The sequence below is a fragment of the Babylonia areolata genome, chromosome 18 (assembly GCF_041734735.1).
Source record: "Babylonia areolata isolate BAREFJ2019XMU chromosome 18, ASM4173473v1, whole genome shotgun sequence".
NCBI classification, from domain to species: domain Eukaryota; kingdom Metazoa; phylum Mollusca; class Gastropoda; order Neogastropoda; family Buccinidae; genus Babylonia; species Babylonia areolata.
In genome coordinates this window covers 31,947,101-31,974,154 of record NC_134893.1, presented here as the reverse complement: position 1 = coordinate 31,974,154, position 27,054 = coordinate 31,947,101, and the positions used below count along the sequence as shown (strand labels likewise).

The window sequence follows — 27,054 nt, the reverse complement described above, 5'->3', positions numbered from 1 at the left end:
TTTCGTGTCTTTTACTGCTGGACGAGGGGTAATGCAGTGCCATTAGCGTCCTGCTTGTTTTGTGTCTTTTACTGCTGGACGAGGGGTGCTGTGCCACTAGAGTTCTGCTTGTTTCTTGTCCTTTACTGCTGGACAAGGGGTAATGCTGTGCCATTGTGTCCTGCTTGTTTCTTGTCTTTTACTGCTGGACGAGGGGGTAATGCTGTGCCACTAGTGTCCTGCTTGTTTCGTGTCTTTTACTGCTGGACGAGGGGTAATGCTGTGCTATTAGCGTCCTACTTGTTTCTTGTCTTTTACTGGGCAGGAGTGGGAGGAAGAGGTTTCAAAGATGTGATCTAATAAGCGCGTTTTTAAGCGCGTTGGGTTACGCTGCTGGTCAGGCATCTGCTTGGCAGATGTGGTGTAGCGTATATGGATTTGTCCGAACGCAGTGACGCCTCCTTGAGCTACTGAAACTGAAACTGAAACTGCTGGACGAGGGGTAATGCTGTGCCACTAGTGTCCTGCTTGTTTCTTGTCTTTTACTGCTGGACAAGGGGTAATGCTGTGCCACTAGAGTTCTGCTTGTTTCTTGTCCTTTACTGCTGGACAAGGGATGCTGTGCCACTAGAGTTCTGCTTGTTTCTTGTCCTTTACTGCTGGACAAGGGGTAATGCTGTGCCATTAGTGTCCTGCTTGTTTCTTGTCTTTTACTGCTGGACAAGGGGTAATGCTGTGCCACTAGTGTCCTGCTTGTTTCGTGTCTTTTACTGCTGGACGAGGGGTAATGCTGTGCTATTAGCGTCCTGCTTGTTTCTTGTCTTTTACTGGGCAGGAGTGGGAGGAAGAGGTTTCAAAGATGTGATCTGATATGGTGATTTTAGTGTGCAAAATTTAAATACAACAACAACAACAAGAAAACATTGAAAAAAACCACAAAAAAACAACCCAGAAGTGAGGGATGCGTTGTGGATTGTAAAGATCTGATGGTGATATTTTCAGAAGCATGGGAGATTCTTTGTGGATTACGCTGATGTGTTGTAGTTGTTGGTGTCTACTGCTGTTCTAGTCCAGAAAGGTATTAGGGGTCTATATCAGAAGAGAAGCCTGTGTACAGAAGAAAATGTGTGGTTATATTGTCATTATTTACAAAGGTTGTTGTAGATGTCAAGTATATGATGTAGTTATTGGTTTCCAGAGCATAATGTGTTTAGAAAAACGAGATATACGTGTTAATTACAGTGTGAGGGACATATTGTAGATAACAAAGATGTGATGTATTATTTGATGTCCAGAGAATCCATTTAAGGAATATATTGTGGAATACAAAGGTATTAGACAGTAGTTCGTGTCTTCCAAAATATTGAAAGGGCATATTGTAGATTACATATGGTTTTTGGTGTTTGGAGAAACAGTATGAGGAACTTACTTTGCATTACAATACAAAAAAATATATATTTTACCACTCGTTGTTTAACTACAGAAACAATATGAAGAACATGTTGTAGATTACAAAGATCTGATGTAGTTTTTGATGTCTACAGAAAACGTGTAGAAACACATTGCAGATTACAAAGACACAATCTAGTTGCTGGTGTATGAATAGCATATTTTGTGAACAAAAGAGATGCATGATGGTGTTGGGTGTTTGCAGAAACCGAAAGTGTGAGGGCTACATTCTGGATTACAAAGATCACACACTGCAGACCCAGCCTGGCTGCAATGAGGAGGAAACACTGGAGGTAGGCAGAGATTCCATCATATGACCGTCCTGATGGTTTGCATGATGGTCATAAACAAAATGTCACTATGGAGATGGATTTAGCTGTATACAAATGATCGTCCTAGTGGTTTATTGTGGAGATGCTTGTAACACAATGTTACTATGGAGATGGGCCAAGCTGTTGCTGTCTAATGTGTATACACCCCCGAAAGCAGAGTATGACTGCCTACATGGTGGGGTAAAAACGGTCATACACGTAAAAGTCCACTTGTGTACATACGAGTGAATGTGGGAGTTGCAGCCCATGAACGCAGAAGTAGTAATGGGGAGCGGAGGAAGTGGAGGAGGCGGCGGGTTGGTGTTGTTGAGAGGGCCAGGAGTAGAGGGCCCAGAGTGTCAGCGAATCGATTGTGATCACGCCTTAATTTTAGCACAATCGCCCAATTGAGCTACATAATTATGTGACCTGGTTGGAGACATAATTCGACAAAAAACAAGAACGCCAGAGAATCGACAGACAGGCAGAAAATAGGAAAAAAAACTTAGCTGTATGAAGAGCACAGGAACAGGAGTCATGATGTCTGCCAGAAAAAGAGGCCGCTAGCCAGCAGGACAAAGGTGAGGTTACCTACTTCCGGGAGGTTATTGGCCGTAGTTGCTTTCGTTTTCTCCGCATAGGCGGATAGTAGTTTGCACAGGACAGGAATGTCAGACCCCTGCTGGAGTCTGCACTAGTTGGGTCACGGTTAAGTATGTGTAATTAAAGTAATGTATTCATGTATGTATGTTTGTGTATGTGTGTGAGTGTTTGCATGTGTAAACATGCATGTGTTTGAGTGACTGTGTGCGATTAAGAATACTCTCATGAACATAGTGAATACTTTCATGAACAGGATCTGCACAGTACACATGTATTGTTTTTTCCCACAGGCGGTGATCCTGAAGGAGCTGTCGACGATCCGTGAGCACGCGGGTCAGGCCTGTCTACAGGAGCTTCCCCAGACCAACAGCCCCCTCATCATGGCCGTCTGTGGGTCCAAAGGTCAGCATCAGTTTCACTTTCAAGCTGTCAAAAGTGTGCAGACTGATCTGTAAACGTTACACCTGACTTGAAATAGATGCGAATGTGGCAGCAGCCTTGAGATGGCCTTAGTGGTCGGTGAGGCTCTAAGCACCATGATTTGATTTGATTTGATTTGAAAGTTTACACCACGTCTGCTGTTAAAAAAGAAAAAGGCAGATGCTTGATCTTTGCATAAACCCAACGCACTGATCAGGCCTTGATCAGCATATTCGTTAGGTTATTCTGTACTAAGGAGACAAAAAAGATTTTTTTTTGTATGGATGTTCATTCAGAGACATAGGAAATTGTTGTGGTGGTGTTGATTCACTCATCCTTGCACACCACACTTCATGATATTACTAAAGACCGAAACACACTCAGTTGGCTACTTGCAGTGTTGCATTTCACAAAGATGAAACAATGCTTCTTTGTGTTCATGTGTTGATATTTTTGTACAGAGAATAAAATTTATGTGTGTGTGTATATGTGTGTGTGTGCATACGTGTGCATGTGTGGTTTGTGTGTACATATATGTGCATGTATGCGTGTGCGTGTGTGTGTGCATGCATGCACATGTGCATGTGTGTGTGTGTCTCTGTGTGTGTATGTGTGCATGTATTTGTGAATATGTATGTGTGCATGCGTGCATGTGCGTGTGTGTGTATGTGTGTGTGTGTGCATGTTTGTGTCCACAGGATCCAACATCAACATCTCTCAGATGGTGGCGTGTGTGGGGCAGCAGGCCATCAGTGGAAAGCGTGTTCCTAACGGTTTTGAGGACAGGGCTCTGCCCCACTTCGACCGGCAAGGTTAGAGCAACAGTCTTTAGTACACAATGATAATGTATAGTACACAGTGATAATGTATAGTACACAATGATGATGATGATAATAATGAACACTTTTTCAGTGCTCTTTCTCAAACAGAGTTCAAAGTGCTTAGCCTGTACAAAAATTCATTAACTGTAAATGACAAAAGAATAAAATGAATCAATTTATGCAGACTGCAAACTGATATCATACATTTTTTTGTTACTGTCTACTAGCCTTCATTCCTGAGAAATGATGACAATGTAGCTAACTGATGTCTACATTCATACTGGCACATAAGTTGGAACAACTAGATTTTCTGAGGAAGCTACTCCACAGCAGAGTTTTGTGTCATGTTCAGTATTAGGACAGTGTGGTGACATTTTATGCAAACACTGATGAAACAAATTAATGGAGCGATAGAAACATGTGTTGAATGTGTTTTTTATGCCATTTATACAATTTTCAGTAAGGAAATAATTTGTTCAGTTACGCATGCAGTTTCATTGTTAAATTTATTAATACTCTGCTACTCCACAGAAGAGTTTTGTGTCATGTTCAGTATTAGGACAGTGTGGTGACATTTTATGCGAACACTGATGAACCGAATTAACAGAGAGATAGAAACATGTGGTGTTGAATGTGGCTTTTATGTAATTTATACAATTTTCGATAAGGAAATAATCCATTCAGTTATGCAGGCAGTTTCATTGTGAAATTCATTAAAGACTATCAGTTACTAGTTACTAAAGAGTGTCAGGAGTCATTCTGCTGACATATTAACTCTTCCACCACCATAGGTGACTTACGTTAACTAGACAGTGCACCACCATAGCCAACTTTTGTTGATGTTGAGGGGGCATGTTGATATGACCATTTTTTCACATTGTAACAAAGGTTGACAGCTGCAGCCAGTTTCCCCCCAGCAAAACAATGACTAACCTTTGCTCCCTGACTCAGTTTGAAGTGAACACGTTTGTTGTGTTGTTTTGAATGAACCAAAGCCTCTTGACGGAGAGCATAATTTCTAAAATATTTGGCACTGAGGATTGTTTTTCATACAGAAATGTGGTGGTGAAAGAGTTCAAAACAACAAAAGAACAGTGTGAAAATGTTTGGAGATTCACGACAGTAATGTAGCAGTATGTCGGCAGCCAAGGACGCAGACGCGCGGGGTTTTGTGGAGAACAGTTTCAACTCGGGGCTGACGCCGTCCGAGTTCTTTTTCCACACCATGGCGGGTAGGGAGGGGCTGGTGGACACTGCCGTCAAGACTGCTGACACTGGCTACATGCAGCGCCGCCTAGTGAAGGTACTGTGTGTGTTGTGTCATGTCGGCATTGTGTCGTCTGGAGTTGCACTGTGTTGAATTGAAATTATATTTTACTGTCTTGTTGTATTGTACTGTTTTTTTGTTTTTTTTACTGTGTTGTTGTATGGTACTGTATTGTACTGCATTGTATTGTACTGTATTGTACTGTAGGCACATCCTAGGCTTTTTTTTGTCATAACTGTCTAAGCCTCAGGTAAAAGAAACAGCTCTTCTTTACAGCAGACAGTGTTTGCTTCAGACGGAAGCTCTGATACACAAGTTTGGACTCAGTTACGGTAGTATGTTTTGTTGTATTTGTTTTGTTTTACTTTATTTAAGAAATATAGTTTCTTTTCCTTCTTTCTTCTTCTTTTCGCCCTCAAGGCCTGACTGAGCACTTTGGGTTATGCTGCTGGTCAGGTATCTGCTCAGCAGATGTGTTTCACACACACACACACACACACACACACACACACACACACACACACACACACACACACACACACACATATATATATATATATATATATATGGATTTGTTCCAAACTCAGCAACGCCACCTTGATAAACTGAACTGAGCTGAACGGTATTGAATTGTGTTGTGTTGTATTGTACTGCATTGTGTTGTTTTATACTGTATTATACTGCTTTGTGTTGTACTGTACTGTGTTGTACTGTAGGTATATCCAAGGCTTTTTGTCACAACTATCCAAGTTTCTGGTAAAGGAAAAAAACATTTATAGCAGACAGTCTTTGCTTCAGGTCAAAGCTCCAATACACTGTTTTCACTCGTTTTATGTGTTTGTTCTAAAATTTTTAATGTCTCAGGGACCCGATCAGTGAACATGCTGCACGTCCTTTTCATTTTCAAAGTGTTTGGGACGAATATTTATGGATTATCAGAGGGCCTGGTAATTTTTTAAGTGCTGGAACCTTTTAATGTTTTATGTATATATATATGTGTATACTTTTTTGTTGATAAGTGTATATATATATACTTATGTGTGTATGAGCATAGTTTTGTAGATAAGTATGTAAATATTCTTGCCTTCTTAAGAAATTTTAATAGCACTTAGAGCTCTCCAAGAGAATAAACATCTTAAAATGTACTTTATTATTATTATTATTGTTATCATTTGTTTTATAACCAAAGCAGATGTCTTCAGTATCCTTTAAGTTTGTCACCCAGAATTGTAAGTTGCCACAGTACAGCTGCTCACATTGCCTTCTTTTAAAATCGGAATTGTCTGCGATTGTGAAACCACATTTTTAGTTTTTGTGCTCCAGCTGTCTGGAATTTGCTGCCTGTCGGTCTTTGATACCAGTCACCATTTCCTCTCTGTAAATCCCAGCTAAAAAATCATCTGTTCTGTGAGGCATTTTTGTGTGTGTGTGTGTGTGTGTGATTTTGTATTTCACCACTGGTAAAGTACATTGAGCTGTGTTTTCCTCATGGGTGGTATGTGGGTCAGTGTGAGGTAGACTAAAAGAATCTTGTTAAAAGTCGACTTACACAAGATAAAAGAGGCCCAACGTGGTTCAGTGTGGTTCGCCATTTTCGGGTGTGGCTGTGTGTGAACAGGTGATTACCAGGGCGTTGAGTCTGAATTAACTTAGACAAATGCGCTGTACAAATGCCATACATTATTATCATTATCCTGATTATTTTTCCTCACAGAATTTGGAGGACCTGTGCGTGCAGTACGACACCACCGTGCGCACATCCACGGGGGAGGTGGTTCAGTTTGTGTACGGGGGTGACAGTTTGAACCCCGCGGCCATGGAGGGGGACAACAAACCCATCAACTTCAGCCGGCTCTGGGAGCATATCCAGGTGAGAGAGGCTCCCATCGTTTGCTGTGTAGAAAACTCTTGAGGCGACCTCTTTTTCTTTATCATTGTATTGTATTGTTTTTTGTTGCGTTGTATTTGTATTGTATTACTCTTTTGTCATGACAGTTTCTCTGCGGGAAATTCAGGCTTGTCTCCCCAAAGAGAGTGTACCACTACAGTGCAGCGCTGCCCTTTCTTTTCAGTTTTTCTCTTCCTGGGAGTGAATTTGTTTTCCAATCAAAGTGGATTTTTCAACAGAATTTTGCTTGCGACAAATCTTTTCTTTCCTTAAGTTCTTTTATGTACGCTATGTGCATTTAGCACATGGGAGCTCAGTTTATTTTTTCATCTGAATGACTGGCGTCCAGACTACCACCCAAAGTCTAGCAGAGGGGAGAAAATACTGGCAACTGTGTGATTTGACCCAGTGCACTCTTAATCTCTCACTTCGTAGGCGGACGTGTTACCACTAGGCCACCACATCATATATCACAGAACCATAGCCATGGACACAAAGGTGTCAGGCATAAGAGCTGTGAAGAATACTACCTTTAAAAGCATTAGAAAGTGATGATATTTAAAGTGATGGTGTTGAGGTGCTGTGTTTTAGACAAAGTGATGTAATCAGATCTGCCTGTCTGTACAACACGACACGGTTCATACAGGTATAAAAAGGTTTTGTAAAAAACAACAGAAAAAAAACAAAAAAACAGATTCTGTCAATGATTAATCAAACACAGCAACTCTGAATATTTCACCTGAATTATATCTCGCCCAGCAGATGTGGTGTAGCGTATTATGGATTCGTCCATCTGAACACTGTGACACCTCCAGAAAATGAAACTGAAACTGTTGCAGTCGACGATGGTGGAGGAGGTACGAGAGGAGCCGTCTCTGTCTGGCACCCAGCTGGAGGATCTCACGGAGGAGGTGATGCTGGAGGAACAGTGGGCACAGAACAAGGCTGGCTTCAGTGACTTCAGGCAGGACATCAGGTGTGTGTGTGCGTGTGTGTGTCTGTATGTGTGTGTGTGCGTGTGTGTGTGTGTGTGTGCCAGTGAGTGTGTGTGTGTGTGTGTGTGTGTGCACATGTGAACAGTGGGCACAGAGCAAGGTTGGCTTCAGCGAATTCAGTCATGACATCAGGTGTGCGTGTGTATGTGTGTGTGTGTGCGTGTGTGCGCATGTGCACACACATATGTGCATGAGTGCATGCATTTGTGCATGCATGCTTTCTTTGTCTCTTCATTCACCATTGTCTGCTGTTTCTGACTTCCTGTTCCATTCTCCTTTCTTGTTTTCCAGCCAGCCTGGACACCATTTTCGCCTCTTTCTGATGTCCTACCTGTGCTGTGTTATTCTGGTGATTTAGTAATGAGAGCGTTAACACTGGGATGTGATGTGACTTTTGTGATTAAGGCAGTTGAATTTATTATTAATTTGGGCAATCCTGTATTTGTATTTTTATTTGTATTAATCTTTTTGTCACAAAAGATTTCTCTGTGTGAAATTCCGGCTGCTCTCCCCAGGGAGAGCGCATCGCTACATGACAACACCACCCATTTTTGGGTTTTTTTTTTTTTTTGCCTGCAGTTTTATTTGATTTTCTGTTGAAGTGGATTTTTCTTTAGAATTTTGCCAGGGATGACCCTTTTGTTGCCATGGGTTCTTTTGCGTGCGTTAATGCATGCTGCACACGAGACCTCAGTTTATTGTCTCATCCGATTGACTTGCATCCAGACCACCACTTAAGGTCTAGTGGAGGGGGAGAAAACAGTGGCGACTGCTGGTGTGAATCGATGTGTTACCTCTAGGCCAACGCTGCACTGTGTGATATGGCCATGTGCGCTCAACTGGATTATAAGCAACAGTGTTTCTTGCTAATTCACAGTTTGATCAGGTCTCTCTGTATGATTCACAAAACACTAAGCTGTACATGACTTCCCATTGCAGTGGTGAAACCATGGATGATACAGCTCTCACGTTGATACTGGCGGAACTGTGAGCTAATGTCTTATTCTGATATGAGCCAGGTGTTGACACTGTCTGTGTTGTTTCAGGAAACACGTCCACCAGATGGCGGAGAAGATCAACAAACAACGGGAGCCTTGCATGAAACCAGGGCAACAAATCGCCCCAGGTATTCATTCTTTTTTTTCTTATTTTATAAATTCCTTCATTCAATCAGTGACATGTACATTAGTTTCCATATAAACAGATAACAGAAGCAAGAAGGACGAGGGGAGGGAAATGTAAATGAAGACTATTCTTAGAATATTGTTTCATAGAACCCTCAGGTAATTAATTACACGGTGTAAGCTTGAGAGGAGAAGGAAAAAAAAATTAGAAAGTGGGAGAAAACATTGACAGTCTCCAGCTTTTTTGTTGTATCGAAAAAGGTGTTCTTGTGCTGCTGGTCCTGTTTGTGTTTTGTTTTATTTTATACATTTTATTTTGTTTTATTTATTTTTGTACATCTTTGTTGACTAATGAGCCACACACACCAAACAGTGAAGGTTGCCAACTCCTAGTTTCAAAGATATGATCATTATTATTTTCATTGCAGTAAATTGTTCAGTAAAATTGAGAAATTACTCTCCTAACAATTGGGGTTTTTTTTGGGAGGGGGAGTGGAGGGGGGTGGCACTGTCGAAGGTTGGGCACTGCATGATGGAAAAGGTGTATCGCTGTTCACATTGGTTCACTGCTGCAGATTTGATTTTACAACAGTGACAAAAAACTTTTAACTAGCCATCTGACTTACTGTATTTCATTTTTAGGACACAACTCTGGGAAGTTTTTATTTGTTACAGAGCTCTAGACATATTGTCATGTCTCTACTGGTGATTTGGGTATTTGCATTCACTCACAAGCGTTTGTGCACATATGTTCATGTATGTAAGCAGGTGCATACACACATGCATGTACACACACACTCACTCACCATCTCTCACTCTTACTGTCACTCTTTCACACACACATTCACACACACACACATGCGTGCGCACACACACACACACACACACATGGGCCATTGTCAGAAAAGGATTTTCATTCATTCTCTGACACTCACTCACTCACACTCATTAACACTCACTCACTCACACACTCACTCACTCACACATTATCTTTTTCCTACACTCTGCTTTCTCTGCTGTCATCAACTATTTAACAAAAAAAACCCTCTGTCCATTCTTTTCCTCCCCTCCACCCTCCCCTCCCCTCCACCCTCCCCTCCACACACACGTATACCCAGTAACCAAATGCGTGTGTCTGTCTTAACATCCAAAGCCTGTGCTTCTTGTATTATTGACGACATTATTCATGAACGTTGATCTTTAAAAAAAAAAAAACAAAAAAAAACAAAAAAACCGCTATGTGTTTCAGTTGTGTTTGAGGTGGGACGTATAACCAAGTCTCAAGTGCTGCAGTTTCTGGAGATGTGTCTGACCAAGTACAACAGAGCGCTCATTGAGCCAGGTAAGTGGGCGCCTTGCACACGGATGATAATGATAATGGGCATTTGTAATGCACTGAACGCCCCTAGCACATGGGCCTAAAGCGCTAACAATTGACATCAATATGAGGGAAATGGTTGCAAACCATACTGCACTGTAATCAAGAATTACGAACAAGGCAAATCAAATTGTGCATGTATGTATGTGTGTGTGTGTGTGTGTTTTCAATTGTTCTTGTCTTTGTACGGTTTGGGGGTTGTGTGCAGTGTGTTGAGTTTTAGTGAATGTTGAGAGAAATGTACTGTTGAAATATACACCCACCAACCAACCTTGCCAAGGTACGTGTGTATGTGTGCTCTGTGTGTGTGTGTGTGTGTAATGTGTGTGTATGTGTGTGTGTGTGTGATGTGTGTGTGTGTGCATGCGTGTGCGTGCGTTGTGCATGATTGTGTGTAATGTGTGTATTTGTATTTGTATTTCTTGTTATCACAATGGATTTCTCTGTGTGAAATTCGTGCTGCTCTCCCCAGGGAGAGTGCGTCGCTACACTACAGCGCCACCCTTTTTAAAAAAAATTTTCCTGCGTGCAGTTCTATTTGTTTTTCCTAATGAAGTGGATTTTTCTACAGAATTTTGCCAGGAACAACCCTGTAATGTGTGTGTGTGTGTGTGTGTGTGTGTGTGTGTGATTTGTTCAGGTGAGGCTATCGGAGCCATCACGGCACAGTCAGTGGGTGAACCAGGCACACAGATGACCCTGAAGACTTTCCACTTTGCTGGAGTTGCTTCCATGAGTATCCTTGATTCAGCAGTGTTTTGTGCTTGAGGAGTTCGAAGGGGAGGTAGCATACGAAGAGAGCAGGGGTTGTTCTTTTAAACTGCTGTGTTGTGATGTGTCATAATGTCAGTGAATGACACTGTATTGCTTTGTGTTGTATTGTGTTCAGTAATGTTCTGATCACTAGAGAGTTTTGCTCAGACGGGATAGTAGGCCTTCGACGCTTTTTTGGCCAGGGTCAGCCAGATTTTTCTCGCTTACTTTGTTTTTGTGCCCAAGCCCTGTTTCTTCTTTTCTTTGTGTGTGTGTGTGTGTGTCTTCGTGTGTGCGCGTGTGTGTTCGTGTGTGTGTGTGTGTCTTTATGTCTGTGTGTCTCCTGGTGTGAGTGAACTGCTGTCTCAGTGGCAAGACACACTGTTTGCTCTGACATTTATGTCCAAGCGTGGTGGACAGAGACATTGTTTTGACGCCAGGTTTGGCACAGTAGCTGCTAAACAATCATGCCTTTTGCTGCACTTGACATTCGGCTTGTTGCCGTTATTTTCCTGTATTCATAGGCTTCATGTTAAAGAGGGTGAGAAAAGTGCCAGCCTTCCATGTCGCCATTGTCACGCTTCGATGACATGTGGACGGTGTCATCTTTGGTGAACTCTGTCATTTATTGTGGGGCGGTTTGCTCCTGTGATGTGGGCACATTGAAAGTAACCCAGGACCAAATGGTAACCCCAGCAAGGGCAGCATGAGGCAGACGAGACTCGCTAGTGCATGAACCCGTCAGAGAGCCAGTGTGGACAGAACTAGTGGCCCCTTAAAGTCAGGCTGGCACATCCTCATTATCATCTTCTTCTTCGTTCATGGGCTGCAACTCCCATGTTTACTCATATGTACACGAGTGGGCTTTTACGTGTATGACCGTTTTTTACCCCGCCATGTAGGCAGCCATACTCCGATTTCGGGGGTGTGCATGCTGGGTATGTTCTTGTTTCCATAACCCACCGAACCCTGATATGGATTACAGGATCTTTAATGTGCATATTTGATCTTCTGCTTGCATATACACACAAAGGGGGTTCAGGCACTAGCGGGTCTGTACTTGTGTTGACCTGGGAGATCGGAAAAATCTCCACCCTTTACCCACCTAGCACTGTAATGGAGATTCGAACCTGGAACCTTCAGATTGAAAGTCCAAGGCTTTAACCACTTGGTTATTGTGCCCGTCACACATCCTCATTATGAAGCGAAATAAATTACAGGTGACTGACTTGTCGAATTACACATACTGCACTGCGACCCACTGGTACAGACTCCAGCAGTGGACTGGTTCTTGCCCTGTTGAAACTGCTAGTGCACCCAACCAAGAATTTGAAAGTCGCTACAGCTAGTAGCCTCCCTCAGTATATTACCTCCCTTCTGTTTACATATGCAGTGCCCTCTTTTCTGGCAGCCTTCTTTGTTTTTGGACCTGTGTCACATTAGTGGCTAAGATTTTTAGCATTTCTTCCTGTGGTTTTATCATTATGAAGTAAAATGACAGGTGAAAGACTAGTTTTGGCCCTCAAGAGTCAGACCAGGAGGTGAAAGACTAGTTTTGGCCCGCAAGAGTCAGACTGACAGGTGAAAGACTAGTTTTGGCCCTCAAGAGTCAGACCGACAGGTGAAAGACTAGTTTTGGCCCTCAAGAGTCAGACCGACAGGTGAAAGACTAGTTTTGGCCCGCAAGAGTCAGACTGGGAGGTGAAAGACTAGTGTTTTGGCCCTGAGAGTCAGACTGACAGGTGAAAGACTAGTGTTTTGGCCCTGAGAGTCAGACTGGGAGGTGAAAGACTAGTGTTTTGGCCCTGAGAGTCAGACTGACAGGTGAAAGACTAGTGTTTTGGCCCTGAGAGTCAGACCGGGAGGTGAAAGACTAGTGTTTTGGCCCTGAGAGTCAGACTGGCAGGTGAAAGACTAGTGTTTTGGCCCTCAAGAGTCAGACTGGAGGTGAAAGACTAGAGTTTTGGCCCTCAAGAGTCAGACTGGCAGGTGAAAGACTAGAGTTTTGGCCCTCAAGAGTCAGACTGGCAGGTGAAAGACTAGAGTTTTGGCCCTCAAGAGTCAGACTGGCAGGTGAAAGACTAGTGTTTTGGCTCTGAGAGTCAGACTGGCAGGTGAAAGACTAGAGTTTTGGCCCTCAAGAGTCAGACTGGCAGGTGAAAGACTAGTGTTTTGGCTCTGAGAGTCAGACTGGAGGTGAAAGACTAGAGTATTTGGCCCTCAAGAGTCAGACTGGCAGGTGAAAGACTAGAGTTTTGGCTCTGAGAGTCAGACTGGCAGGTGAAAGACTAGAGTTTTGGCCCTCAAGAGTCAGACTGGCAGGTGAAAGACTAGTGTTTTGGCTCTGAGAGTCAGACTGGAGGTGAAAGACTAGAGTTTTGGCCCTCAAGAGTCAGACTAGACTGGGAGGTGAAAGACTAGAGTTTTGGCCCTGAGAGTCAGACTGACAGGTGAAAGACTAGAGTTTTGTCCCTGAGAGTCAGACTGGAGGTAAAAGACTAGAGTTTTGGCTCTCAAGAGTCAGACTGGCGCACGATCCTTAACGCGGCTGTCAGACATCACACTGGGGGTGCCTCGCATCAAGGAGATCATCAACGCCTCCAAGACCATCAGGACCCCCATCATCAGTGCCGCCCTGGATGTGGACAGCAACCTGGACTTTGCCCAGGTGGTGAAGAGCAGGATCGATAAAACCACCCTGGGACAGGTAAGCTGGACTTGATGGGTCAGATTTGTTGTTGTTGTTAGGCTTCATAGGTGGTGTTCGAAGTATGTTAAATCAGAACAGGCACTACCGAACACCACCGAAGTGACTCAGTAGCAGTGCAGTGTCTCCTCTGGTGTGTGGCTTCCTGGCAACCTAAAATCAATGATTCCTTTGTGGACTGCCGGCACTGGGACTGCAACAGACAAAACCTGGGTGTTGATGTGTATGGGAGACTCAGAGGAATGAGCGCCATGGGAGTGATGCAGCTGAAACGGCGCAGATACTGGGGCAAAAAAAAAAAAAAAGTTGTTGCTGCAGCTTTTGTTGTAGTGGTGGTGTTTTTTGTTTTTTTTGGGGGGTAGGGTGGGGGGTTGTGTGTGTGTGTGTGGGGGGAGGGGAATGAGGGGGGGGCTCAGAGTTTTGCCATGTAAGCAGTCATACTCTTAATTTCAGAGGGTGTGCATGCCAGGCATGTTCTTGTTTCCATAACCCACTGAACGCTGTCATGGAAGCGTCCACCAGATCCAGACTTGGTATTAACAACTTGAAAATAAGCATTTGGTTGATAAGTCTTTGGATATGACATGTCCTTTTTGCAACAAAATTATACCCAAACTTTGTAATTTATGTGAAGGGACTGATAATGGATAAATATTTCACGAGATATTTATACAAGTCAGTTATCCAGTCAGTGTGTTGTATTTACAGTTGTTTTGTAACAGTGCCACAAACGTTACAAGAAATGCAGCAATGTATATCTTCTGTTAAACGAAACATGGGTATATTAAGTACTACAAATTTATGATTTTCTGTTATTTTCTTTGCAAGCCACTTTGTAATGTGTTAGATATCTCTACAGGCTGGAGGCCGAAACAAAAAGTTAGTGTGAATCTCTCTGTACATGCATGTATAGTTTGTATGAATCTCTATTCATTCATTTTAACTACACATACTTTACCGTGACCCGCTAGTGCAGACTCTGGCAGGGAGTCCGATTCCTGTCCTGTACAAACTACTACCTGCCTATGCAGAGAAAACTAAAGTAGCTACAACTGTGATACAAACGTTTTGATATTATAGGATGTGTGACAGTGTGTGCTTTTGTTTGTTTTGCACAGGTTTCGAAGCACATTGAAGAGGTCTACCTTCCTGATACTAGCTTCATCTTCATCACTCTGGACTTTGAAAGAATCAGACTGTTGAAGGTACACACACACACACATGCATGCACACACGCACACATGCATGCACACACTCACTCATTCATCTGGGGAAAAAATTGATGGGAACTTCTTAAAAATTCCCAGTACTTCTAAAAAGTGGAAACTTTGGGTATAGTTTAACCCTTTCCAAAAATTTTGGGAATGCTGAGATTTAAATTTTTTTTTATCTAATGCTTTTTTTTTATCTAATGTTTTTGTTGTTGTTTTTTTCTCAAGGCCTGACTAAGCGCGTTGGGTTACGCTGCTGGTCAGGCATCTGCTTGGCAGATGTGGTGTAGCATATATGGATTTGACTGAACGCATTGAGCTACTGATACTGATACTGAAGAAGATTAAAAAAAGAAAAAAAAAGAGAGATCAACACAGAACTGGAGATATCCAAGTTTTATGTTTTAGTACGACATTCATCAAGGATTGAATCACATCTAACCAGTTTGAAGGCTGTTGGATGAACATCAGTAGTGCATCACTTGTTTTTATTTTCTAATATTTCTGAGATGTGCAGATGGTTACTAAAGCTTAATTATTTTCCAACACCTTGAAAAAAAAAAGGAGATTATTGTTGTTTTAGCTGTTTCCAGATATTTTTGAAGACACAGTTGAAACTTTTCCAAATACCTATGAAAAGTTGAGATCGTTCTTGTATGTTAACAAAACCTCTTGTACAAAAGAAGTTAAGATTGTTAATGTAGTTTTACTTTAATGGAGATTATTGCTATATCTTCACCATCTTCTCATGAAAAGTGGAGATTGTTGATGTAGTTTTACCATTCTTTAACATTTCTGCAAAGTGCAGCTTTTTAACCCATTTTGTTCCCCCACCCCTCCCAAATTGATGCTAATTGTTATCACTCTGGGCACTCTGGGCTCCTATGTTAAGAAGGCAGAGCACATTATAAATACCCATTATTATTATTGTTTTATTCTGTGTTTTTCAGTTGGAAGTCAACCTGTTCTCCATTAAGGAATCCATTCTTGCCTCCAAGCTCAAAGTGTCTGAAGCTGTAAGTGTCTTTCCATTCTCTTTGTCTCTCTGCCTTTCTCTTTCTCTCTGTCTCTGTCTGTCTGTCTGTTTGTCTGTCTCTGTCTCTTTGTGTCTGTCTCTATCTCTCTGACTCCTCTCTCTCTCTCTCTCTCTCTCTCTCTCTCTCTCTCTTTCCACTCTGGAAATGATTACCTGAAAATGTTGACCTCTGGCTTGCATGATGCACCAGATGTTGAGTTTCTTACCTAGGAGGCAGAGACAACTCAAACACATGCACATTTGTTGAATGTTTCAGGTCACATTTCTGGAGCAACATTTCTATTTATTTCATTTACTGCCATTTATTTCTGTAAGCGATTGGGTGTGACTGATAACTTGATGAACAGGGTTGCATCCTTTCATATTTCTGTGGTAGAACATGTTTTTAAACAGAAGCTGATTGTTTTCAGTGTTGCTTCACTGTCTCCTAAAAATAAAAAAAATCCTCCTCCTTCTCTTCTCGTTCTTCATATGCTCTGTGTTAATCTTCATGGTGGTGTTCCGTCCATAGGACATCGAGATAGTGGAGGAGGTTGGACTGCTTGTGGAAGCCACGGAGAGGACAAAAGGTGCCGGAAAGTGCGTGGACGCCAAGAAGATCACGCCTTTCAGGATGCTGATGCTGAAGAGGAACCTTGAGAATGTTGTGATCAAGGTGGGGAAGCATTGAAACCAGAATGAATGATTTGTTGACTGCGAAATGAGTGGTGAAACATGACGGTGAATGTGGGGCACTTAAACACAGTGTACACACACACACACACACACACACACACACACACACACACACACACACACACACACACAATTTTCTAAAAATATATAATGTATATGCGGTAAACAAATAACTGTAAGCCATCTACTCATTCATTGTCCAAGCATAAGACAGTTAATTCCAAAAGATGTAGTTGATGACTTTTCTTCCAATATTTCATCAGCCTCTGAAAAGATTTTGAATGATTATTCATTGCTTAGTTTGTTTTCAGAAATTTTAAACTCCAGTCCGGTTGGTATCCTCCTTTGATGTATTATAATTAATACTGTTATTTATATTTACACTGTTGTAGGTTAATACTTGTTGATATGCATATACATATTCTCCTTCCCATGACACCTCATTCAGTACATACCACAGTCTCTTAAGACTTTTTCTTATAATATACTTTTCCTCTGGTACATAACTTGAACACTTTTTTTACACTTATATTCACATGCATTCCCTTTCATTTACCCACTACTTTACTCCTTTCCATCTAAAAACACTTATAGTGAATAGACGTTAAACTGAAGAAAACACACACACACACACACACACACACACACACATACACACACGCGTGCGCGCAGGCTATGCACGCACACACACACATGCATCACAATACAACACAACGCACCCACTCATACACATGCTTTAGGATGCATTTTGTTGGAGTAAAAGAAAAAAAGGAAGAATAATAAGCGATGTATGTACCTTTTAACCATCAGTTGGTATTGCCATTGTAACATGATTGTGATCAAAATGCTGAGTGCATTTCATATTTTGTAACAGTTACATGAAATATGTGACATCTTCATGTACCTCCTTGTCTTGTCTTGTCATGTCATGTCTTGTCATGTCTTGCCTTGCCTTGCCTTGCCTTGTCTTGTCTTGTCTTGTGTGTAGGGTTATGTTGCTCATCAGGCATGTGCCTAGCAGGTGTGGCATAGTGTATATATGGATTTGTTAATGTCCAAACACAGTGATGCCTCCTTGAGAAAAAACTGAAAATGTCTTGTCTTATGCATGCAGGGTGTTCCTGGCATCAGCCACGCGGTGGTCTGTCACGACGAAGAGAACAAGGAGGGTGACCAGAAGAAGTTCAAGCTACTGGTTGAGGGAGACAACCTCTTGGGTGTGATGACAACTCAAGGTAATATTTAAAAAAAAAAAAAAAAAAAAAAAAGACCCTTTCAGTCCCAGGTGAAAAACAGTAGAAAGTGGTGTTTCAAGTCATAAAACAATATCCGAAACAGTCGGCTTAAAGCTGAGAAAATGTTCTGGAGGTATACCACTCCAGATAAACTGTGTGAATTTTCAGCCTTCCAGAGTTATCTCCCTCCTTCTGATGATGTTAACAGTGACGTCACTATGCAGGAATGTGATATGTGCTATGGCACTCATGGGGTATTCAATATTGACAGTGCATTACAACTTTGTTATTATGATTCTTATACATGTTTCTGTTTCATTTCATAAGTGTGTATTCCATCCATTTTAAGCACTGAATTTGTAAATCTCTTAGAAGTTCAGCTTAGATTATAGCACTTTGAAAGATATATCACTTATAACTATTATCATTTTTATTTTTATTATTGACGGGCACAATAGCGGAGTGGTTAAAGTGTAGGACTTTCAGTCTGAGGGTCCCAAGTTCGAATCTCAGAAACTGTGCCTGGTGGGTAAAGGGTGGAGATTTTTCCAATCTTCCAGGTCAACATATGTGCAGAGCTGCTTGTGCCTGAACCCCCTTCGTGTGTATACACAAGCTGAAGATCTTATACACATGTTAAAGATCCTGTAATCCATGTCAGCGTTTGGTGGGTTATGGAAACAAGAACATACCCAGCTTGCTCACCCCCGAAAAACAAAGTATGGCTGCCTATGTGGTAGGGTAAAAATGGTCATACGCATAAAAGCCCACTCATGTACATATGAGTGAACGTGAGAAGAAGATTGTCATTATTGATGACTGCTGTGCAGGGATCCGAGGCACCCATACCTCTTCCAACAACATCATGGAGGTCTACAGAACCCTGGGCATCGAGGCAGCACGCAAGACCATCATGAACGAGATCATCTACACCATGGAGAGTCACGGCATGAGCATCGACATTCGCCACACCATGATGCTGGCTGACCTCATGTCTTGCAAGGTTAGGCGTTTTTATATATATTTATTTAGTTATATTCAGATGTTGTTGTTTTGTTGTTTCAAAAAAATTTTTTTCTAATGTTTACACACCCGTCTCGAGTGAAATGATGAATGGGGATAACGTCCCAGGAAAATGGAGGGCGAGGGGTGGGGAAAGGGACTTCTTCAACACCACAGCTATGCTACCACCAGAATAGCAACGTTTACAGTGTTTTGGTAATTATGTATCTGCTTTTTTTTTTTTTTTTTTTTTTTTTTAATTTACTTTTCTGTAGGCATTAGAAAATGTCAGGTTCTATAGAGTGAAAATGTTACTTGTAAGGTTATTTGTAGTAGGCTTTGCAAGTTAAAGAAAGAAACAAATATGAACACAAAAATGACTCATGTTTTGGGGGTTGTTTTGCATGTGTTCAGGGAGAGGTGCTTGGTATCACCCGCTTTGGGCTGGCAAAGATGAAGGAGAGTGTCCTGATGCTGGCTTCGGTAAGAATTGATAAAATGATAATAGTAATAGTAATATTACGTTTAATTATATAGTACTTTCTAAGATTGTACTGTAGTACTTTCAAACCTCTCAAAAGTGCTTTACAGTGACACATCAGTCAGATGCAAAGCACTCATGAACACACACACACAAGCACATGCACACGCAAACAATCGCTCTCACACACACATGCACATTTGGAAGAAAAAGATATATAAAAAAAACAAACAAAAAAACAGATATGGAACAGAGTGTTTTAATTATGTAGTTATCTGTGTTCCCTCATTTATATGTGGCAATAATAAAAAAAAAGAAAAGAAAAAAAGAATTATCATGAAAGATATCTTTCAAATTTAAGATTTTTTTCTAAAAAAAATTACTTTCTCCAAAGATTTTTTTAATTTTGAAAACTAACCACAAACATAAAGAAGAAAAAAGAAGTAAAGAAAGATTTGTGTTGTTTGAAAAAAAACTTAAGCACATTTTAGTGAAAGCATGATAAATCATTCTCTTTTTAGCCACAAATCTCGAGGTAATGGCTTTGTGACTGAATTTTTTTTTCTTGATTATTATTAATTTTTTTTTTTATCTTGGATTCATTTACATTTTTAGATACTGAATGTAGAGGTTGCACTGATATAAATCAAAGCATTTTATTAAAAGCAATTTTTGTTGTTGTGATTGCAGTTTGAGAAGACGTCAGATCACCTGTTTGAAGCTGCCTACTACGGACAGAAAGACACCATCAATGGTGAGTACCTTGGGGACACAGTTGGACCCTTCTACTGTAGATGACAGCACAGTTTACACATTAGTAACCCTTAGCTCTCATGAAATAAATAGAAGCACAGTTTACTTTTTAGTTATCCAGAAATCAGACTTCAGACAATCTTTTTTCTTTTCAGTCATGCAGGAAACTCCCCTTGAAAAAAATAAAGAAGAAAAGATTCTTCAAGTGAGATAATGCAGTTGGTAAACATATACAGTTGATTGTATTTGTTACATTGTAAACAGATCTGGAAAAAAAAATCTTCAGACACCCACATAATTCAAACTGTTATTGATTTGTTACAGGGTCTTTGTTTTTTCTTTCTTTTTCTTCCTTTGTTTTTCATTTTCAGCTCAGAGGTGATGTCTTGGTTCAGCCAACAACATGAATTTGATGAAAGTGTTTTTTTTTTGGTTTTTTTTTTTATCTGCAAGGGGTATCCTTTACTTATTTATTTATTTATTTATCTAATTTGCTGAATAAGAATTTAGTTGTGCCACCAACAGTGAAAATTTAACTTTGATTTACAAATGATAAACTTTGCTTGTGAATTTGTTTTGTTGGTTGTTTTTTTTATTTAAAAAAAAAACAGACCATACATGTTTTCATAAACAGAGAGCAAGAGAAAGCTTACAACTGATATCATACCAAATTGTGAAGTATATTTGTTTTGCATGTACCAGAACCTGCTGTCCTGACTATCTGGGCTATAATTTTATTATAGTGGAGAGTGTCTTGCCCAAGTTGCATCCTAACTCACTAGGCCAAGAGGGCTTTAGGATAGTTGGCGGATGGTTCCCAGAGGCCCACTAGTCACCAAGGCTGCAGAACTAAGCAGCAGTGCAATCTTGCCTTTTAGTTTGAGAATTATAGTCCTTCAGAATGAGCTGTGAATGAATTTTGTTTTATTGACTAAAAAGGATTCCAACTGTTTCAGGTGTGAGTGAATGCATCATCATGGGCATCCCTATGAACGTGGGCACCGGCATCTTCCAGCTGCTGTACCGGGCAGAGAATCCACCCAGAAACATGAGCCGCCCCTTGCTCTTTGAAACGCCAGACTTCCACATCCCCGAGTTCCGTGGGTCTGTTTGATCTTTGACCCGTCCCCTGCTGTTTGATCTATGACCCAGCTTCTACTCTTTGAAATGTCAGACTTCCACATCCCAGAGTTTCGAAGGTCTGTCTGACCTATGACCTGCTCCCTGCTCTTTGGAACACCCCCAACCCCTTGCTCTTTGAGACTCCAGACTTTCATATCCCAGAGATCTGTGGGTCTGTTTTACCTGTGACCCATCCTTGCTATTTGAAACACCAGACTTCAGCATCCCTGAGTTCCACGGGTCTGTTTGACCCATAAAACCTGATTGCTGTCCCCTTCTTTCCCTCGCCTCACTTCAAGCCTTCACCAGTTAGCGTGTGGACGTCTGTTGAAAATTTCAGAAGTGTTCAGCAAAAGTGCTATTAAGTGGCATCACCGACAGGACTTCTTTAAGTTCGGATCAGCAAGCGTGATTGATGATGGATGTTTTATGTTTTCAGACATTTGTTGGGTAAAGATTTGTAATGTACGTTTGTGTTTGGTAACAATGTACAGTTGTTTGGGAACTCAGGGTCGACTGAAGATATTTATCACATGATCTGTTGCTTTTGTTTGATGAATCGTTTCTATCAAAAGCCATCACTTCATTGTCAGCAGTTGTGGACAATACTGGAGAAAAGTGAACGCTTGAGTGCTGTGATTGGTTTGATTACAAAAAGGTTTATTGAGGAATCCAAAGGTGTTGGACTCCAATATGGTATATGTGTCTGTTCGTTCTTTAGTTTAACGTCTTTTCACTGTAAGTGATATTAGACGAGGGAAGGAAAAAAAATCGAGTGGGAGGAGGGGTGGGGGGGAATTACTGTGTACGCATACGAGTAAGTGAAAGTGTGTGTGTGTGTGTGTGCATGCTCATGAGATTGTGCCTTGGCACATGTCTGTGCCTGTGTGTTTATGCATACAAGTAAAGTGAATGAGAAAAGAGACTATTGCATATGTGTGTGTGTGTGTGTATGTGTGAGGCAGAAAGAAATGAAGTATTGCTAGATGCAGAAAATTCTTTTACCTTTAATTTTCCTTATTAAATGCACTCATCATTTACAGTTGGGCGCCGTGTTCTTAAAGAAGTATGATTAGTAAATGTACGGTTTGCCATTTACCTAGCTGTTGCAAAGAAGATTTGCACAGTTCTCAGTTGGGCATGGACTACCCGCTTCAAGGTATTTGCAGTTACCGGTACTTGCAACATTGGACAAAATTAAGGAAATCGGCATCACACAAATAGAAAACAATGTAACAATAAGAAGTGAACTGTGTCATTTCAAAGAAAGTGAGACTTTTCTCTCTCTCTCTTTTTTTTTTTTTTTAATGAGATGAGGGTCTGGTTTTGTCAAATGATATGTTGTGATATGATGTGATGGTTTTTTTTGGTGTGTGTGTGTGGAGCCCAGGAAGTGAGGTGTGTGTATGGTATCAAGATAATTATAAGAATGTTGAATATGATAAGCTTGAAGGTGCTGATAAATTTATCCTGTTTACAAGAATGCTGAATATTATAAGCTTGAAAGTGCAGATAAATATTTTCTGTTATCGTTATTCAGTGGAGTGATGGCCTAGAGGTAACGCATCCGCCTAGGAAGCGAGAGAATCTGAGCGCGCTGGTTTGAATCACGGCTCAGCTGCTGTTATTTTCTCCCCTTCCACAAGACCTTGAGTGGTAGTCTGGACGCTAGTCATTCGGATGAGACGATAAACCGAGGTCCCGTGTGCAGCAAGCATGCACTTAGCACACGTAAAAGAACCCACGGCAACAAAAGGGTTGTTCCTGGCAAAATTCTGTAGAAAAATCCACTTCGATAGGGAAAACAAATAAAACTGCACGCAGAAAAAGATACAAAAAAATGGTTGGCGCTGTAGTGTAGCGACGCGCTCTCCTTGGGGAGAGCAGCCCGAATTTCACGCAGAGAAATCTGTTGTGATAAAAAGAAATACAAATACAAAACAATTGAGGTAAAAAATGTATCTTCTGATCATTTGTTATTGTTCCAAGAACTGAAGAAACCTTAAAAACTGCTTAGAATGACCAGTCAAATTGCTCTTTTTTGTGTTCATCATGTCTTGGACACATATTATAATATTCTGTCAGTCACATTGTTTGTAGTCATACTTTCCTGAAAGCCAGCAATGACTGTTGTTCCTTATTCAAACAGTTGACTGTATGAATGTCAGCTATAATACATGTAATATGAAAACAGTGAACTGAAACCGGATAATGGCAAGTTTGAAGCAGTGATATTTGTCTGCATTCTCTGAGGTATCAGTCAGCCTTCTTCCATGATTGATGTTCAGAACCAACGGGCAATCAAATCATTTCACTTCAGAACTGAATGTTTATATGAGAGACACGTTGTGAGAGACCATACCATAAAAACTTGTGAGACTGCCTGCAATGATTTTGAAATTAATTATCTCTGAGTACAGAAGCATATGAACTCAACAACAGTGTTTGTCAGCTTAGGTTGTTGTATGCTTATATGCTGAATGGCCACAGACATTAGTGGAGTGATGGCTAAGAGGTAACGCGTCCGCCTAGGAAGCGAGAGAATCCGAGCACACTGGTTCGAATCACGGCTCAGCCGCCAATATTTTCTCCCCCTCCTCTAGACTTTGAGTGGTGGTCTGGACGCTAGTCATTCAGATGAGATGATAAACCGAGGTCCCATGTGTAGCATGTACTTAGTGCACATAAAAGAACCCATGGCAACAAAAGGGTTGTTCCTGGCAAAATTCTGTAGAAAAATCCACTTCAATAGGAAAAACAAATAAAACTGCACGCAGGAAAAAATACCAAAAAAAAAAAGGGTGGCGCTGTAGTGTAGCAACGTGCTCTCCATGGGGGAATTTCACACAGAGAAATCTGCTGTGATAAAAAGATATACAAATACAATCGTTGGCACATACTTTGCAGATGGCTGTTGTCCAAGGTGCTTGTGGCAAAAGAATTAGTCATACTAATGTATTTGCACAGATTTATTACACAGTTCATCTTTCTTATCATTTATAACAATCACAGATCTGAGTTTTGTGTTGTTCCTAACTTTCACAGTCTGATCATTTAAAACTTTTAAATGACTGCAAAAATGTTCAGCTGTTTTGCAGCCATTACAAAACAGACAACAAAAAAACCAGCAACATGTGTTTGCACACACAAGTACCAACACTTGTGAGCATATGCATAGTTAATCACAACACACACACACACACACACATACACACACTACACAATGATGAATATAATCCCAATTTTATTCTGATTACTGGAGAAATTTAAAAAAATTCTACTCCAAAGCAAAGCCAGTAAGTAAACAAGTGCAACGGAATGTAAATATTGGATTATAATAATCATGGAAGGAAAAAAACAAATGAACCAAAAACAAATAAACAAGGCTCTAAGTAGTCTTTGGTTATGAATAAACTGATGTGATTCAGATGGCCTTCACATCTGGGGCTGCAATCAGTGAATTACATTTTCACTGACAAGATACAATATGAATAACATGTTTGGGTTGGTGGAAGATATTGCGGTGATTCTGAATAAATGTCTAAATGTTGAATATTTCATAACAGTAAATATTTTGAATGAAGAGTATGAAATGAAAGAGCTTTATCACAGACATAAACTGATGTACGAGATTCATTACCCCCCACCCCCAGTAGTTTTCCATAATAATAATATTTTACAGTGTAAAAATCAGGGCTGGGTTTGCGTAAGCGATCAAAACATCTTCAGGTTTGCTTAGCCTTATGAACTGTATTAAACTCTTCAGAATAAATCAATAAGACTAATTTCAGAAAGTTTCTTACGCAGACAGCACACTTTGCACTGCAAATAGCGCTCATGCAACCTAGCTCAGCTCTAAGGGACTGAATACTAGTCTCAGACTGTGTAACACAATGGCACATAAAATATAGGATATGTATTTTTTCAAAACTTTGTAATACTTCCATTGAGTAATGATGTATATGCATCAGCTACATCAACATACCATGAATCACACACAGCTACCTACCCTCCAAAACTTTCCTGAAGTTTCTGTTGTGAAAATGATTCCTGTTAGCATAAGCAGCCAAAAATTGCAATATCAATATGATTTTTTCCCCAAAACTATAATGTAATACCCACAATGCGTAGTGGTGTATGAATTATAAACCCTTGTGCATTGGCTTGATAAACATCTTAAGAATCACACACAACCTTCCATATTTTCCAGAAATTTCCATTGTGCAAACAATTCCCAAAATCTTTACTTAAAATAATAAAGCCTCCCCTCACCCCACGAAAAAAAAGAAAAAAATACACACACAAACACACACACACAAACAAAAAACCACACATAAAAAACATCACATACACACTCAAACACACCAAACTTCAATTTTCAAAGACATGTAAAATCATTTTAGATGTAAGTTATTCTGCATGTCTATTAGAAAGTGGAAAATACACAGTAAAAAACAACAACAACAACAAAAAACAACCCAAAACAACCAACAACAAAAAACAGAGATCCAAGTAAAACTGTACTGACTGAAAGAGACACACTGAAAAATACTGATTACAAAAATCATTCATGAACTCTCCAGTAAACAGTTAAAGAACTGACAACAACCTTTCTTGATGAAAGTAATAACAAAAAATAAAATAATAATAATAAAATTTTTAAAATCCAGAAACTGCAATACTCGCCTGCAGTTTAAACATCAAGCTCACGAGATTTCATTTCATGATTTCACTGGACCCCCTGACTTCCAGTTTGGCATAAAAGGGATGGCAGCCACTAATCACAGCATACTTTTGATTCAGAATATAGATATGAACAATACTGAAAGCATCTGGACAATTCTTTTAAACAAAAATACCAGTAAGAAAATATCATATTTTTTATTCCAGCACCAGGTGAACTGGTTGAAATGAAGGGATTTGGAAAGAATGCTTCAAAACATTTCATACAAAACAACAATAATAAAACAACAACAAAATCAAAACACACAGTTACAACGCAACATGCTTTTGATTCTAACCCAGTGAACTGGTTTGAAATGGAAGGATTTGCAAAGAATGCTACAAAAACACTACAAAACAATGTTTAATAAAAACAACAAATGTATATATATATACCATTATTGAAACAGATTTGCAAAGAATGCTTAAAAAATACTACAAAAGAATGTTTTATAAAAACAACAACAACAAAAAATATATAATACAATTGCTCTGGTACATGCATACCACTCCAAAACATAACAGGACAGATAGCAGGAGTTTGTATTATACTCCATGTTTGGTGATACATATACTGTACCATGTCAAACTGATGCAAACTAGGCCTATTGGTTTGCTCTGCTTGGCCAAATTTTGCGTGGCTAACAGTGTATATTATTTCAAGCAGAATTAATATATCACTCAGCTGTCATTGTTTGGATGGAAGGAAACATCACAGATTCTGTACAAGTGTACATTAACAACGTCCGGTTATATAATACAAAATTGGGTTTTCATGAGAGGTTTCTTCTCAGGAGACATGAGCAATGCGTAGTTTTGGCTGTGTAGTATGTAAGCAAAAAAACAACAACACAACAACAAAGCACCCATTCCCCAACCCTCCCCAAAAAGTTCCAGACCTCAAAGCACAGACACTGAAGGATAGTTATATATATATCGGCAATAAGTTATGTTATATAAGTCAGCCTTTATCACGTCTACATGTACACAAAGAGCATATCTCAAAACAAGACTTACGAGGGGTCAAAATTACAACGGGGTCTTTTCACACATATCTACTTCACATATATATATGTGCATCCCAGTCCCAGTTTCCTCCCCCTTACCCCATCCAACTCACAC

The 27,054-nt window shown here is 40.4% G+C and overlaps 2 protein-coding genes across 3 annotated transcripts in view; one reads left to right on the top strand and one right to left on the bottom strand.

Moving 5' to 3' along the window:
- Positions 1 to 23,520, top strand: part of LOC143292667 (DNA-directed RNA polymerase III subunit RPC1-like) — a 43,527-nt gene extending 20,007 nt beyond the window's left edge. Inside the window, exons 19-36 of the mRNA XM_076603170.1 lie at positions 1,634 to 1,721; positions 2,633 to 2,744; positions 3,461 to 3,574; positions 4,729 to 4,886; positions 6,565 to 6,720; positions 7,578 to 7,714; positions 8,780 to 8,859; positions 10,107 to 10,199; positions 10,876 to 10,971; positions 13,544 to 13,695; positions 14,814 to 14,900; positions 15,857 to 15,922; positions 16,454 to 16,597; positions 17,732 to 17,852; positions 18,683 to 18,855; positions 19,269 to 19,337; positions 20,026 to 20,089; positions 21,045 to 23,520. Of these exons, the coding sequence (XP_076459285.1) occupies positions 1,634 to 1,721; positions 2,633 to 2,744; positions 3,461 to 3,574; positions 4,729 to 4,886; positions 6,565 to 6,720; positions 7,578 to 7,714; positions 8,780 to 8,859; positions 10,107 to 10,199; positions 10,876 to 10,971; positions 13,544 to 13,695; positions 14,814 to 14,900; positions 15,857 to 15,922; positions 16,454 to 16,597; positions 17,732 to 17,852; positions 18,683 to 18,855; positions 19,269 to 19,337; positions 20,026 to 20,089; positions 21,045 to 21,202 (2,068 nt within the window). The 3' untranslated portion in view covers positions 21,203 to 23,520. The remainder of the gene's footprint in view (positions 1 to 1,633; positions 1,722 to 2,632; positions 2,745 to 3,460; positions 3,575 to 4,728; positions 4,887 to 6,564; positions 6,721 to 7,577; positions 7,715 to 8,779; positions 8,860 to 10,106; positions 10,200 to 10,875; positions 10,972 to 13,543; positions 13,696 to 14,813; positions 14,901 to 15,856; positions 15,923 to 16,453; positions 16,598 to 17,731; positions 17,853 to 18,682; positions 18,856 to 19,268; positions 19,338 to 20,025; positions 20,090 to 21,044) is intronic.
- A 914-nt stretch (positions 23,521 to 24,434) lies between these two features.
- The window catches only part of LOC143292666 (GDP-fucose protein O-fucosyltransferase 4-like), a 9,251-nt gene continuing 6,631 nt past the window's right edge, over positions 24,435 to 27,054 (bottom strand). For both annotated transcript variants that reach the window (XM_076603167.1, XM_076603169.1), the window contains one exon: positions 24,435 to 27,054. This exon is cut by the window's right edge. The gene's annotated coding sequence lies outside the window, so the exon portion shown is untranslated.